Genomic DNA, 16,632 nt, shown 5'->3' on the forward strand with positions numbered 1-16,632 from the left:
ATATAGGACCAGGACAGATGTAGACACCAAAGGACTGAATCCCAAAGGTAACGATGTCCACTGCATTCTACCTCACTCTTGTATCTTAACAGCAGAAACTTATCCTTGATATTTTTAACCCCCATGCCTTCTTCCACTTTAGTTTTTAATTTCTCCTTGTACTTTATATGTAGCGGAATTTTAAAAATCATGTGACTTATCCTAATGAAGAAAGTATTGTGTATATACATAGAAAAGGGGGAACCCATGGATTACTTTCTCAATCCATTCTTACCAGCAAAACAAATCAGGAACCTAAGTGGCTTTGTGGCACTGTCAAAATACTTTCCCTGACAGTAACAAGCTTGAAGTAAAACAGTTTGTTTACTCTAAAGGCTTTTGGGGTCATCTTTCTTTCATCAGCATACAAAAGTAAAGGGCATTTTTTTTTAAGGCAGCTTCTCTCCTTGACATCCAGAAGAAAGAGGTCCCCAAGTGAAACTTCAGAGCTTTCCTTCACGTTTGCATTATACCTTTTAGGGTAGTAATAACTAATCAATACAAAAAGATAAGAATAATATGTAAGATTTTTTTTCAGCATTTACCACATTTTATCAGTAATAGGAATGTGGCCAGAGATGCTTCCAATTAGTTTATGAATTTCTAATCATAATGTCAGCACATATCAACCTTTATGTGGATTCTACCATTAACTTTTGCTGACTAACTCATCCTCTGTTATGTTAAAAATAGGTGATTGTAAAGTGAGAGACAGAGTTTACTTTCAATTGTGAAATCAGGTCGACACTTTAATCCAAACTCAATACATTTAACACACACATATCTAAAAGGTTCAGACATGCAAATTGATTTGAACACCCTTACAATCCTATGGAGAAAGTACAGTACAGACAAGTTGGATCTTTACATTAACCAACCAAATCTTAGCATTTGCATTTTAATGTTTTAGCTCACTAGAGTTGAAGGGGGAAGGCTGCAAAAATCACAGATGAAAAATGCCTCCTACAGTCATGATATTTGTCCCTTGTTATTCAAGTAAAACCTTGCATCATCCAGTTGCACAATCTTATTATTGGTAACATGTATACAGGTACATAAAAAAGTACACTGTAAGTTTAAAAACAAATTGTACCCCATCAGGCCTGACAAAACTTCATGGATATTTCTAATCATTTCACATATACGAGTAAGTCATGTCATTATTTTCTACTTCTATCCATTTGGCATGTTTTAGGAAAGAGTTCATACTTAAAAACACAAAATACAAAAGCTAAAATAAATGGCACTTGGAAAACAATTATAAAAGAGACTTGCCCGAAGTCATTTCATTCAACAAAAAATTAGCTCTAAAAACAAGGCTATTTGTAAAGATATATGCAAAAAGATATAGCATGGAGAACGTTAATTTGAATTTTGGTTGTCTTTTTTCAGTGAGACAGAGATGGTTTCATACTTATGCCATGTGAGGGTGCAGTTAACAGCTTTGCCCCATAAGCAAGAGGAACTAGGCAGTCTAAAGAAAAATGGCCACTTGGTTGCTTTTATTCTCAGCACCAGGAATGAACACATCTTCAATGGAACAGGCTCTTCCCACTGAGTATTCTCCTTAATTAAAACTGCTGATGTTGTGGGTTTCTGTTGTCTGAGATGGTCTTTTCGCAAAACAAGGAGCTTTTTTTTTTTTTAAATTCTTTTAAGAAAGTGGTTTAAAATATATGCACAGTAGCTTCTGGGGGGGGACACTACAGAGTTGGCATCAAAATACCGTTTTAAAGAGTATTTAGGGAGTAACACTGATTTAAACAGGAGTCACACCATGTCTTTGGTTTTGGTGCAATATTTAAAAATTAAGGCGAAATGTCTAAAATCTGTTGCCTTCTAACTTATTTGTTTATTCTTATAAAATGCTACTTCCTGCAAAGAAGGCAGTTGATTACCAATGGCAATGATTGGGGTTCTAAAGTAATCTCACATTTCTAAGTACATATTTACAGACATTGTGTAAACTGTTCAGTTTATTTAACCAACATCCACTGATAAAAAGTTTATGAGAAATGCGCATCTAAATGATGCTTTTATCAAAAAATAGTGTTTTTGTTGTTTTTTATTTTTGTCAAAGGAGCTCCAGTTCTTTCGCTAAGAGCCCTGTTTTCTTTTTTTATGGAAGGCTCCCCAGTATGAAAAGAGTTCCGAGTGTACACAGCTAAAGGGATGGTCTGCTAGGCCTTTCCATCTGAGACTAGATATGGCTTCATTCTTGCAAGAGACTATTGCAGTCTGCCCCGCAGTGGACCATTGGTGAAGTTCATTACAACAGGAAGTGAGTATATCCTTCCGCACCAGTCACTATAACGTCCATCCAGATCCGCATGGCCTCTGGTGATGGCGCCACCATGTAATAGATTCTGTCGTGTGTCTTCACGCTAAAGGTGAGTAATGGGTTAGGACTCTGGAATTCCAAACAAGAAAAGAATGTCAAAGAAAGACTTGGAAAGTTGAACATTAGCAAAGGCATGTGAAGGTTCTTCTGCTTTAAAAGTCGACCTTGACCGGAATTTATAAAGGCGTTTTATGCTACACTACAATGTCCCCCTCCCCCCCTTCCACCTTCCTCAGGATGGGCCATCTGTCTGGCCTTTCTATAAGAAATCTCATGCAAGGCTCACTGATTCACTAACTAGTTGGTAAAACATGGTATCTAGCTGACAGGAGATGTTCAGTGAATAATAGTGGTTATTCCTGGCCTTTTAAAGGTCCTAATAAGTTACAATTCACCTTCCTAACTATATAGTAAGTAGTTCCTTCCAAAAATGCCTGCAGAGTGGCTTGTCGGTATCTCCCAAGTTGTTGCATCCAGAATCTCACCTTATTTCGCCATGATTTTATCCCTAAAAAACAATCATTTACCCGATGTATTTTCAGTTTTAACTTACAGCCGTGTTCTGAACACATCTGTCCAAAGCGTGAGAATACCACCGCTAAAGCACTTAAAATCCTCAAATAACCTAACTTAATTACATATTCAAATGGCAGAAATCCTCCAGGCTTAGTTGCACATGCTTGTAACCCCAGCTAACTCAGGAGGCTGAGGCAGGAGCATTACAAGTTCAAAGCCAGTCCAGGCAACATAGTGAGACCCTGTCTCAAAAACAGAAAAGAGGCTGAGGATAAAGCAGTTGCCTGGAGTACAAAGGGCCCTAGGGAAAAAAGTTGCAGAAACTGAGGAAACTGATACTTACCTTATTAGCATTCTTGAGGTGATCGTAGTACACTTCTTCGATGGCTTGAAAGTATATCACGCCTTTTAATTTAGCCTCGTGTTTGTCTGCAAAGATAGATGAGTGTTACGTACTTCAGTGCCGCCGATGAACAGGAAAAACCTCAAGTTCAGGATTAATTATCCTCATTAAAATGTTTACCTAACATTTAAATTGTCTAAGATTAACCCAGATCACCTAGGTGAGCCCCCCAGGCTCCAGTGGACAGCCCCAAAGCCCTGGCCACACGATGGCTCTGGTTAAAGTCAGTGGGTCACAAAACACAGAGACATGAATGTGGGAAAGAGATTGGTAGAGGACAGATAGGGTGAGTGCGGGAGTGATTGGAACACATCTTACACATGTATGAAACTGTCATAGAACAAGCCTAATGTTTTATTCATTTTTAAAGGCATTTATTTACTAACTTACTCAGTTATTTATTTATTTTGAGGCAGGGTCTCTCTACATAGGCCTGGATGCCTATTTATCTATCTATCTATCTATCTATCTATCTATCTATCTATCTATCTATCTATCTATTTATTTATTTATTTTGAGGCAGGGTCTCTCTACATAGCCCTGGCTGTCCTAGAACTCACTCGACCAGGCTATCCTCAAACTCACAGGCCTGCCTCTCCCTGATGAGCCCTGAGATTAAAGAACGAAACAAAATTTCGTCGGGAACAACAAGCCTATTGCTCACCACCGCTGTGTGCCTACTCAGTGACCAGTTTCTGAGGATGTGTGTGTATGCGGAGAAGGGAAGCCACGATCAGGAGCTACAGGTGGAAATGCGGGAGAGACGGCCCCTTTCGAGAGCGACTAGAAAAATAACACAGCTAAGGATGCATAGACCCTCGCCTTCAGTGCCACTTCAAAAGCTTACTGCATGGGATCTAGTCACCAGCCGCGGCTGCCCTGGATCTGTGTTGGCTGACACCCAGCTGGGGAAGGCCCGCCTGAATCTCAGTAAGAGACTGACTGAGTGACCAGCCAGCCACACAGTGGCATCACTGCTGCTGTGGAAACAAGTGTGGTACCTGCACACATTCACGAGAAAATACCCTACATGATGTGACGTGCACAGACTGAATAATGCTGGACTCAAACGGTGGAAAAGCAATTAGGAGCATAACTCAGTTTTAGCTTTGCCTGACAATCCAAGGCCATAAGGCTTTTAGCTCTAGCACAGTAAAACATCAAATTGTATGTGTACCTGTGTGTGTGTGTGTGTGTTGTGTATGTGTGTACCCAATGAGACAAAAAAAAAATCTATTTTAGGCTTACCAGTGGGAGGCTAGAACATGTGGCAGCAAAGAGACTTTGTATGTAGACTTCATTGAATTTTATTATTTTTACTGAGTGAATGCCTCCTTTTCCCACTAATAATATAGAGCTGGTTTGTAAACACTGGCCCAGAGCACAGACCTCTATCTTAAATTGCATTTAACTTAGTCTTTCCTACCATAACTGACCAGGGGCCATAGTTCTGTGTGTTTGTTTTTGCTCTTCCTTGAATAATATTGCTTTAATTAATATCATGCTCAGCAGATTCCAAACAGAGTCACAGTTGAGAGAGAAGGTCAGTGTATCTTTCGAACATTTCTTGGAAGAGAGCCTGTGGTTAATTCAAGAGAATACAGTAACACCTTGTTTGCTCACAACAGATTTAAGATTAAAATCTGGAGACAAAAGTAAATGTCAGTGTTCCCAGCAGGCAGGGAACTGGGGAATGAAGTTTTGTGTTCAGGCTGTTTCATCTGGGAGAATGCAGCCTGAAAAACATGAACCTCACTACACTGGGGGCTGAGGGATCGGTGATGGATGTGGGTGAGATACTTCACTTCACTATCTCTCTCAGCACCATTAACCCATCAATTTACAGACCCATTTCTATGGCTGTTTCCTTTAGAAGGGCAAAGTCACGAATAACAGGGGCCTAGTGTTCTTCAAAACTTTTGGCATTGGTGTTTACAAGTATCCATGCATCAGGCCATTTACCTGGATGATAAGATAAGGGGGTGTGGCTTTTGTAGGGTCAAGGCTAGCCTGAGCTGCATCATGGTGAGTGGCTGGGAACTGATCTATGCCTATGCTTGAGAGTGTTTAGAAAGGGGATGGGGGTAGGGCCATAGAGAGCACACATAGCTGATGATTGACAGCTGTGAACAGGGCCGAATTGGCAGCATACCCAAGGCTGTTCCACTGCTCAGTCACTGCCGATGTGAATGCAAAAGAGCCAGAGGACTCTAGTTCTTACTGACTTGGGTACTAGGGTTTTGAATATGCTCAAAACTTGGTATTTAAAATAAAATTGAAAAGTCAGCCACCAAAAGTTTCCATTTAGAAACAGGCCCAGCATGGGTTAGAGGATGGGAGGGAGGTTTAGAGAAGTTGATAGGGTCCCTGAATCACACATCTGATTGACAAGACACAAAACTGAAATCACAGATCAGAGAAACATGGAGTAATGAAGATGCTCTCTCTTCGAAAGCCTTCTAATCTTTTCTGTTGGAACATTCTGAGTGAGACTGTCTATAAATACTAACTTGCTCGACATTCGTGTCTATGTGTTGTGTGGATGGATGCTAGGCTGGATTTCTTATGAACCAGGTGTCTTTCCTGTTACACTGAGGTTGCTACTGTGGACCTTTATGAAACTCCAGATAACAAAGCAGGCCCTTATGAGGGCCAAGCCATTTGCTCTAACCAGCAACTTCAGAGCTGATTGGAGCCCCCCATTCCCCAAGAGCCCTTCACTGAAAGGTGTGGGTCTCAGACTATTTCTCTACCCCAGGCCTGGGGCTCCTTGGGTAGTATTTCCTTTTATCCATTGGTTCTGGCTTCTCATCCCACCCTCAGTTCAAATGTGATTCTGACCATGCTCTCCTAAGTTCTCTCACAGTGACCCTAAAACATGGGAACTGGGGTGATACCACCCCTTCTTAGCAGCTGAAGAGACTTGGACTATGCTAACGCCTATAATGGGCGTGTTTCACATTTGATGCACATGTAAATAAGATGCTAACTCATTTCTTTATCTTGTTGTCTGGAGACAGGGTCTCGAGCTATGTAGCCCGGTCTGGCCTCAGATTCACCATTTTTCTGTTTTCACCCCTTGAGTGATGAGATTCCTGTCATGTATGACTGTGCCTCACCCCAGTCTTTTTAATAATTGTTCCAGGTACATTGTGTTTTCATAAGACTCAGTAAAGTATGTTCCCACAGTTAAGCATTTAAGACTCCCAAACTGCTTTTAACACTTAACGAATGCTTTCTTACTCATTGTTAGTTTACTGACGAGCTATACTATACTCTCCGTGCTTGAAAGGTCAGAGAACCTTACAGACCACATCTCAACAACTGGCAACTGGGGCTGCTTGCCTCTGTGTAATCTAAAAGGGACACATGGCAAAAAATAAATACAGATTCATGGGATGTTCTGGCCTTGTGGTTTAAAGGCCAGTAACTGAATGTAAAAATACATTCCATTTAATATGTATTTGGGCTATAGTTTATTTCAGAAATAGGCTAGATTAATTCATATTTTTAAAGTCATGTGATTTCTATTTGTAAAAATGAAATTCATAACATATCCAACATATAAATATGACTATAAAATGATGTATGCCTATCAAGCTATCAAACTACCATTACCATTAATTATTTCACATATCAACCTCTTTCTCTGTTACTTTTCTTTTCTTTTTGAGATAGGGTCTCACCATGTTGCCTAGGTTAGTCTCACACTCATGGGTTCAAATGACCCTACTATCTCACCCTTACACATTTTCTAGGTTCAGATAATAAATTTCAATTTCCTTTTATTTTTAATAGACTCGAATGTATCACTTCAAATTTGTTTTATCACTCACCTGCGTAATAAGAAAATGTCCGCTTATTCCGGTCAAAAACAAACCAACGTTTCTTCCACGTTTTAATTTTTCCACCCATTTTGATGAGGTAGCCCCGGCAGGTCTTCTCTGTGATTGACACATGAAAACAGGTGTCAATATTGTGGCCCGCCGTCTCCACGTGACTCCTCAAATCGAAGTCTTCCTTCCGGACAGGCAGATAGCGAGTCAGAGGACGAGCCTGAAAAGGAGCAAAGCCCATTTCATCTATAGATAACTGTTTCGGTTCAGATGGCATCTGTTAGAGGCAAGAAGACAGTGTAGAGCTGAAGCCTTAAAATGCCAAGCAATTTACAAGAACTCATGACAAGGAAGGCACTTGTCATCTGGAGACTAAAAAACAGACATTTAAGTAGGGTACTACATAGAGAAGGAGCAGCTAAAGGCAGGCCTGTTGATTCCACTCCCTGAGAAGGGTAGAAGAGAGAATGAAAAGCCCTCACAAATGTAACATCAAAGAAGTCAGCCTGGAGGCCCTGTAAGGAATGAGATAGGCTGCCATTCAGTGGCTCCTTCTCCCTCCACAAGACAACAACAGTATTCCCAAGGTAATCTACCCACAGCCTGATGGAACAGACACTGTTTGGTAGGGATAACCCCCAGAAGATCCCCCCCAGAGTTACAACTGTCAGTTGATCGATTTAAAGAAAAGGTATATGCTCTGAAAAGAGATGATAAAATAACTGAGGGGTAGAATCAATGCTGGACCTGATGTGGGCAGCTGTATAGGAGCAGAGGCCCGAGGGATGTGCAAGGATGTCTTATTTCACTAATGATGAGGGTCAAGGTTCATTCACATCATCCAGGAATCACCATGGATGCTGCTTCCAAATACTCACTCTCTCTTTAAAATTCTGCTAAGTAATTCCATGCTTTTGCCCTGGGGAAATGATCTAATCATATAGTTGGAGGAAAAGCTTGTAATCAAGATTAAAATAGAATTCTGCCCTTTGGTTTGGCTTCAGATGTTAAACAGGCATGGATGACCTTCACCGCCAGTCAGAGTTTAGCAGAGGTCAGAGCATAATCCAATGAAAGGATCTATTTCAGTTTCCATTTTTTTCTCAGTATTTTACCTTTATTGTAAGGCAGCTGCCACTGGCTTACCAAAGCCCCAGCACACATAAGTCTTAAAGACAGTGGCCAGTCACTGAAGAACCAACCAATGGTCAGCAACTAGAGAGGATGAGGGAATGCTGCCTTTGAGTCTGCTAGATGAGTGGCCAGCTTCAATGAAATGGATGGGAGCTTTAGATGATGTAGTATTGTTAAAATCTTCATCCTCAGAAGATACACACAATGTAGGCAGCTATGGTGAAAAGTACAGGGATTTCAAATCTATGGGGACCAAGAAAGAAATGTAAACCAAATGGATGTTTTCTCCTAAATTGGTTGAGTTGGTTAATGGAAGGAACAGGTATTATAAATTGGTGTAGGAAAGGGGACATATGTGGTTAGAAGAGGAGAAAAAAAAAGGAAAAAATACTACCACCACACCAAGAAACTGGGCTGGTACAATTTACATTTATCCTGTTTTGGAAAGTTTGCTTCTAGAGATTGCCTGATAGAATCTTTCCTCTCCTCCATTAGGAGGAGAGGAAAACTATATGATTAGATCATTTCCCCAGGGCAAAAGCATGGAATTATTTAGCAGAATTTTAAAGAATAAATATATATATATATTCTAAGCTATCACCTATTTACACATTTTTTTAACATTTTAATTTGATTTTCTAACTAATTGTGTGTGTATGTGTGTGTGTGTGCATGTGTGTAAATGTGCACTTGAGTACAGTACCAGAAGAGTCCATTGGGCATTGGGCCCAGTGGAGCTGGTGTCCTAGGCATAGGCAGTTTGTGAGCTAACAGACATGAGTGCTGGCTGGGAGCAGAACTCCAGTACTCTGGAAGAGAGACAAGTGCTCTTAACCGCTGGGTCAGAGAGATGGTCCCCTGTGTGTATTTTTATTGACCACTTCAATGGCACCTTTCAAAGCTAGGCAAGGCGTATTTTCCTTTTAAATGTATCCAGAAAATGGATATAAGGCTCTCTTTCTCTCTCCAGCATGAGTAGAATATGTGAGTCACACGTGAATAGAGCAAAGTGTCAGTTGCTTGGTAGTTCCCTAGAAGTTCTAAAATGAAAAGTTCTAAGCCTGCACACTGACCCACATCTTAACCATTCTGTCAAGCACTAGGCATTTGGTCAGAAATAATGTCTCCTACAAAATGACCACCAGGGGGCGACCTACCCCTATGCATCCACATTGACCGACCTGTGCCCTTTGCTTCTCTCTTATTTTTACTTCTTTTTCTATTAGCTTCTGCCTCTGGCTGGTTTCTTCTTGCAGTCGTTTTTCCAGGATTTCCCGGCGTCGTTTTTCTTCTTCCAGGGCTCGTTTCTTGGCTTCCATTTCCCGTTCCTAATTACCATCATACATACAGAACAATAAGTATTTAAAAACCATGACATTCACACTTGAAGGGACCAATTAATAAACACCCGAGCTCCAATTATCATTAGACAAGTCTCATGTTGTATGCTAGTTTCTTCAGTACGTAACCTGGACTAACACAAACCATGATCACCATCTGCATAGCTCCCAAAGTCATCTTATGGCATTAAGTAATCAACCAACAATTAAATGTTAGTCTTCACTGAAAATCTGGCCGTGACTATATGCAGGCATTTGGTTCTTCTTTGTAAACTGTCATGTAGTACTAGCCATGCAGCATAGGCTTTTCTCTGGGAGACTCTCCTGGGTGAAGGTCACAGGTCCCTCCAATTCCTGTTACTGCTCTGTAGCTTCCTGGCTGGAGGTCACGGAGGAAGCTTTGTGGGAAGCGGAAAAGGAAAGGAGGTGCCCTCAGGGCAGGATGCAAAGGCGTTGGGTGTGTGTGTGTGGGGGGGGGATTCCTAAGGAAGTTCTTCTGATTCTGGCCTGAAATAAAGTCACAATAACATAGGGTTTGGGATTTCACAACCATGAGGTCAGCATGAGTTGGGAAAGACAGGAGAACACCCAAAGAAATGTCAACTTTCCCTATTCCCTCAAGAAAACATCCACGCGGCCATCAAGGGGGAAATGCAGTGGAAAGTATCCATTATCCATTTCGGTCTGGGTAAAACGCAGGCACGCGCCTGAAGTTTCGGGGCGTAAAAGTATAGTAAAGGGCCCTGGGAGCCACCTCTCTAGGACCCATTCCTTTGGGGATAGGAAAGGGGGCTGAGTGGCTACCCAAGGTCACAGTGCTCAGGAAGGGCCCAGAAGGAAGGCGCTGGTAAGTGCAGGGCTCCTGCCCCATGCCCATCACAGACTCCCTGCAGGAGCCTTACCCTGGATTCAAGTAGCCGGGTCTTCTCAGCCTGGGCCTGTTTCAGAAGTCTCTCCATCTCTTCTATTCTGGCAATGTTGGATGTGCTGGCACTGATGAGAATAAAAAACCTTTTCAGAATATTTGCTGAGGGGGAGGAGTCGGGGAGGGGGATGGTGGTCAAAATACATCGTTTGCACATGTGGAATTCTCAAAGAATTAGTAAAAATATATTTTAAAAATCCACATTTGTTCATCCTGATAAGTCTCTCCGACACACACACACACTAAAGTTACATATCACAATCAAATTACACACATGCACACACACACACACACAGTCAGGTTACATGTCACAATGAAAACATATACAATTTGAAGGATGTTTATCACTCATGAGTCATTGGTCTTAAGGGTCCAGTCAATTCATGTCTGAAAATCAAGCAGAGACTGACTAATCTCAGTGTAGGAGTCAAAGACGGACACACAAAACAAGGCCAGTATAAACCGGCCAGAAGCAAAGACGCAAAGCTAAGTCTTAAAAAGCGGACATCCAAAATGCAGCCTTGAAGTCTAAGAGTGACGGCCACGTGAGCCTCCTTGTCAGTTACCAACTCTCAAATCATCTTACCAACTAGACTACCATCACGTCCCGTGTGAATGACGCCTAGCATCTGAAATCACTTGCTGTGCCTTTGTATGTGGGGGCATTTTACTTTTTAATGGATACCAGTGTCAAGGTGACTTGCATTGGTGCACTGAGTAAGTTTTGTTCAAAGCCCTCCCTGTCAGTATTAATGGGGAAAATGCACAAAGGGATTCAAGAGCTTCAAAAGAAATGCATTTTTGGAAACGACATCACCCCAACAAGTGAAGGGAAAAAACCAAAAGAGTGGGAGCTGCAAGAACATCCAGGGGGTATCCCGATGTTTCATTTATGGAGGGCCGTGCTGTGTCCTGCACGGTGTGCTGTGCTCACTCAAGCACCTATTGTTTCTAGGTCCACTTGAGAACGGACAGGCTGTTTTGTTTGTGTCCCATAGCACAAAGTCCAGCCCAAGAGGCACATTCATAGAAAATGTATAAGAATGCGTGCAAAGGGGTAATACACAGAACCCTTCGGGTTATTATGGAGTACGTCATATAAAGCATATACATATAAATAATATTTGTATATGGACAGTTGTGGGGGTGGTACATGTGTGTGCACATGTGTGTAGAGGCCAGAGGTGGTATTCTTCACCAGCCCTCTACTTACTTTTGTGAGACAGAATCTCTCACCAACCTGGACCTTCCCAATTAGACTGGCTGGCCATTTAATCCAAGGAATCTGGCTCTGACTCTCCTTACTAGGATGGCAAGTCTATATCATCATGCCTAGCATCTGTCTGTCTGTCTGACTATCTATCTATCTATCTATCTATCTATCTATCTATCTATCTATCTATCCTGGTTATAGGGATCAATCTCAGATCCTAACATTGTGTGGCAAGTACTTAATGGACTGAGTCATCTACCCAGGCCTGTATGAACTTCTGAGTCAGGGTCTCACTAGGTAGCTCAGGCTGTCCTAGAACTCACTATCTTCCTACCTTGACTTTTAAAAGCTGGGATTTACAGGTGTGAGACATCACATCCAGCCTCAACAATTTTCGGTAAAATCAAACCTAAGATGCCTCTGATCTAAGACTAGGAGAGCTTCGGAAAAGATGAAGGACCTCAGAAACGCAGAGCACACAGCTCATCTTCTCAAAACTGCCAGTCCCACTAGGAGCAGACACGGAGTGGGGACTGTCTAAGGGACACTGGAATCTTACAGATCTAAAAACTGGGTGCAGTGTGTGTTGGGGCCACTTTTTATCCATGTGTTTTTCCATGAGATACAGAATACAATGACTTGTTTCTTTTCTTTCTTTCTCTGTCTCTCTCTTTTTTCTCCTTCCTTCCTTCTCTTTGTTTCTTTCTTTCTTGCTATTTTTTTCCAATTAGCTGTTGGACAAGATGCAAAAGTATAAGTTACAGACGGAAAGGGAACAAACTTCACTGACCCAGCTGAGAAGGCTGAGGATATTATATGCTGCAGGCCATACAAGAGAATACAAATACATGCATATTCCATACTGCTGTCCAGGATCACACTTGTATGGCCGTGTCTCAAATAAACCACAGGTCTTCAAAACCCCCCAATTAAAACAATTAGGACTGGGGCTATAGCTAAATGGTAGAGCACTTGCCTAGGGTACAGGAAGCTGTGGGTTCCATTCTCAGCAACACACAGACACACACACACACATACACACATACACACACACATACATACGCACAAACATGCATGCACACAATTAAAGGTTAAAAAAATCAAATTAAAATGTTAAAAACCATGTATATATATAAATAAGTGATAACTTGGAATATTATATGTATATATAGCTTACACACACACATATATACACATGCACACACCTACACACAAAAGAAACTCACCATAGCTTACCTCACTCATCACATCTTATACAATTTATATTTATTTAGATCTTATTATTCACTGTTTTTGTTGGTCTTTTGTTTTCAAAAGACAAGCAGCTTTATCGAGTATGTGTCCAACTGACACTTGTCCATATTTATGGTGCATAATGTGATGTTGTGATGCATGCATACATTGTAAAATGATTATCAAAATCAATCTCTTTAACATAACCATCATTTCACATAGTTGTAGCAGCTGTTTGTAACTGTAATTAACTGTGTTAGACCTGTCAGTAACTCCAGGGGATATGACGCCCTCTTCTGGCCTCCACAGGAGCCAGGCACATACACACAGTGCAGACATACATGCAGGGAAAAACACTCATATTCATAAAATAAAAATAAATAAATCTAAAAAGAAAAGAATTTCAAAAGCATACTCTATTCAGGTAAGCTTTTACTCCCTATTATACTGCAAGACACCTCGATGAACTCCAAGCCAACAAGCAATGCAGAGATTATTGGAACATGTGCTGTGGAGCAGGATCGTCTTGAAACTGGTACACACGGCAACCAAGGACCAAAACAAAAAATTGCTGTGCTGAAGAATTTTTTAAAACTATGCATTAAAATATCCCCAAATTATAAGTCTATTAAAGAAGTAATTCCATACTGAAACCCTAGTGACCCGGACTTGGTTTTGTGGTTGATTATGTCACAAAAAAGCATTTGCAGAGTGATAGAATTACTCAAGTTGTGGGCACATTCGCCCTCACTTTCTGTTGAAACACCATTTTCATGAGGACCAGAAAACGACTGGAGCTGGCACTAGTTTTGCTCTTTATTTAGACTGTCAATAAACACAAGGGTCAGAAAAACAGGTCTCGGGGCTCAGAAGCGGAAGGGGCTCAGAGGCGGTTGGAGGGATAAGAGCGTAATGGTGGTGAATGAGATCAAAATACATTATATATGTGTGTAGGGAGGTCAGAAAATATATTTTAAAACATCTAGTCCATAAATTAGGGGGAAAAAGTCTTAAGTCTTGGAAAACAAATAATTGAAGGCAAAGTCTACAAAAATCCCATTCCGCTTAAATTCCAGAACTACCTTTTAGGAAATTTCCTGGATGCCACCTACAATGGCTCCTATTTTTACTCTTGCCTTTTTACTGACTTCCCAAATCTTTACTTTACAGCCTTTGTGATCAGTGTATGAGAGAATGTTAGCATCAATTTTCTCGGTGCATTGGGAGTCCTCATCCTGGAGAGCTGGAAGGGTGTTGGGAGAAGAGACAGGTGAGGCTGGAATGCTGGATCTGGGTTTCACGTTACCCACTAGATGGCAGGGCATACATACATGGCCAAGGCTTCAGAAAAAGAGAACTACCCCCACTGCTTTATAATTTAGATGTGTTTGCTCCTGAGTCCACAGCACCATTTTGCTTGTCTCAAAAGATGAAGACAAATATGACTGTCTAAATCCTTACACAGACTTTTAATACACAAAATAATTAAAGCTTTCTCTCTACCAAAGCAAAAGGGTCAAAAGACTTTTGAAATTCTGACTCTGGTCCTGGAGATCATTGCTTTACTAATAAAAAACAAGGGCAAACAGAATCTGGAGTCTACTGACAGAGGGAACGAGTTTTGAAGCACAGTGTAAATCAGAAACCAAGCATAAAAAACTCAAAGTGAGAAAATGGATCATGTGATTGATACATGGCCAGCAAAATACATATAATACAAGGAAAATATTTCCCAGAGTCCCCAGATTCCCAGCTCCAATCTGCATTGTGTATTTTATATCTAAAATTTGAGCTTATAATATACATCATGTCTCAAATTGATGAGTTTATGTTTGAAACTCGAAGGTGATTTTTATCCAGCCTTACCTAGAGATATTGTCCGGTGAACAGGCAGAAATGCTGGTCTCCATGCTATCCGAGCTGTCCAGGCTCAACGTGTCATAGGCCTGGTCCTTGTAGCTGTGATCTGGGTAATGGAAACTATTCAAGTAGACATTGGACTCAGATGCCGTGCGGTTGTAAAATTCAGGTTTCTGTCTCTGTCCTTCACTCATCTGTTGGTGATTATAACCTAAGGAGAAAGCCATAAATATGTAAATATGTCTCATTTATCAAGCTCAGAATCTCATGAATCTAAAGACTCAAGCCAGTAATGAGAAACATCTGCATGTGACATCTGGACACTGGTCTAATATATTCTGAAGTCAAGAAGATCAAAGTAACAATGTCATGCCCAGTGTGAGCAAGAATTTGAAAGAAGTGATCATGTGAGGGATTTTATTTGTCAGTTCAATCACTTGGCACATCTTAAATCTCATCCCTACAACTCAGCATGGTCGAGAGTAATACATCAGGGCATTAAAAAACACACATACACACACATGCGCACATGCACACGCATGCACACACGCATGCACCATCCCCAGAAACCAGAAGCCCAGTGAAAGGCTCTGAACCCTCTAGAAATAGCTGTGTTTAAGTGAAGGCACTGTGATGCCCAGTGCAGTGTGGTCATTATTGGGCAGTCATTCCTGCAACTGCATTCAGATTTTAGGAGCATTCACAAAACAGCAAGTGGATTTTGCAGGGGTATGTGTTGAGAAATGTCTGTTTCATAGTGTCTGTCATGTTTTCATCGGTTTCAGATGCAATCGGCATTCGTCTCTTTCATAGTCTGTCTCGGCCTTTTGTTCTCGCTTTCTCCTCCAATTTCTCTTGTCTGCCAATTACTCATTTAAAATATTCAGGGTCAATGATCCTTCCCAGAGCTAGGCTCCTCCTCCTGGCTACGTTGCTAACTTTCCTTTGCCCGCTTTAGCAGTCAGCCCTGAGCTACCTGCTGCTAACTATTTGAAAATGTGGGTGTCAATAGGATCAAAAGCACCATAAATGAAAGGAACTTTCTTTCCTCTTGTTCTCTGGCAGCGGGCATATGAGGTCAGAGCCTTACCTGAGGTCTTGCTATAGCGACCTCTGGGTGTTAAAAATCACACTGTTCTTTTCAGTTCTCTGTCATACACACACAGGAAGCAGGGATGGAAGTGAAAAATCCCCAAGTTCATCGTAATGTTTTTCCATAGTTTAGAATCTCTTTTTCTGATAAGAGGAAAATCTATTTCCCATTAATCCAGGGAGTTAATAGCAAGCCTATTAAGAGTTTACAAGTAGACCACTTAAATATGACATCTTTTCTTGGGAACTACCTTTTTTTAAAAAAATTATTTGTTTATTATGTGTACAGTATTCTGCCTGCATGAATACCTGCATGTATACCTGCATGACAGAAGAAGGCACCAAATCTCATTATAGATGGTTGTGAGCTACCATGTGGTTGCTGGGAATTGAACTTAGGACCTCTAGAAGAAGAGCCAGTGCTTTTAACCCCTGAGCCATCTCTCCAGCCCAGGAACTACCTTTCAATGAGAATTTTAATTAAGAAAAAAAAAGTGGCCTAAAGAAAGCAAAAAGATAAGCCGGGTGTGGTGGCGCACGCCTTTAATCCCAGCACTCTGGAGGCAGAGCCAGGTGGATCTCTGTGAGTTCGAGGCCAGCCTGGTCTACAGAGCGAGATCCAGGACAGGCACCAAAACTACACAGAGAAACCCTGTCTCAAAACAACCAAAAAAAAAAAAAAAAAAAAAAAAAAGAAAAC

At 41.2% G+C, this 16,632-nt stretch overlaps 1 protein-coding gene across 9 annotated transcripts in view; it reads right to left on the bottom strand.

Moving 5' to 3' along the window:
- Positions 1-767: 767 nt before the first annotated feature.
- The window catches only part of Phldb2 (pleckstrin homology like domain family B member 2), a 101,197-nt gene continuing 85,332 nt past the window's right edge, over positions 768-16,632 (bottom strand). For all 9 annotated transcript variants that reach the window (XM_052740813.1, XM_052740817.1, XM_052740814.1 and 6 more), the window contains 6 exons: positions 14,847-15,051; positions 10,512-10,602; positions 9,451-9,597; positions 7,136-7,355; positions 3,240-3,325; positions 768-2,449 (listed from right to left, as the gene is read on the bottom strand). In XM_052740813.1, the coding sequence (XP_052596773.1) occupies positions 2,309-2,449; positions 3,240-3,325; positions 7,136-7,355; positions 9,451-9,597; positions 10,512-10,602; positions 14,847-15,051 (890 nt within the window). In that variant the 3' untranslated portion in view covers positions 768-2,308. The remainder of the gene's footprint in view (positions 2,450-3,239; positions 3,326-7,135; positions 7,356-9,450; positions 9,598-10,511; positions 10,603-14,846; positions 15,052-16,632) is intronic.

The sequence above is a fragment of the Peromyscus californicus genome, unplaced genomic scaffold (genome assembly GCF_007827085.1).
Source record: "Peromyscus californicus insignis strain IS unplaced genomic scaffold, ASM782708v3 Scaffold_16__1_contigs__length_79575227, whole genome shotgun sequence".
Lineage (NCBI taxonomy): Eukaryota > Metazoa > Chordata > Mammalia > Rodentia > Cricetidae > Peromyscus > Peromyscus californicus.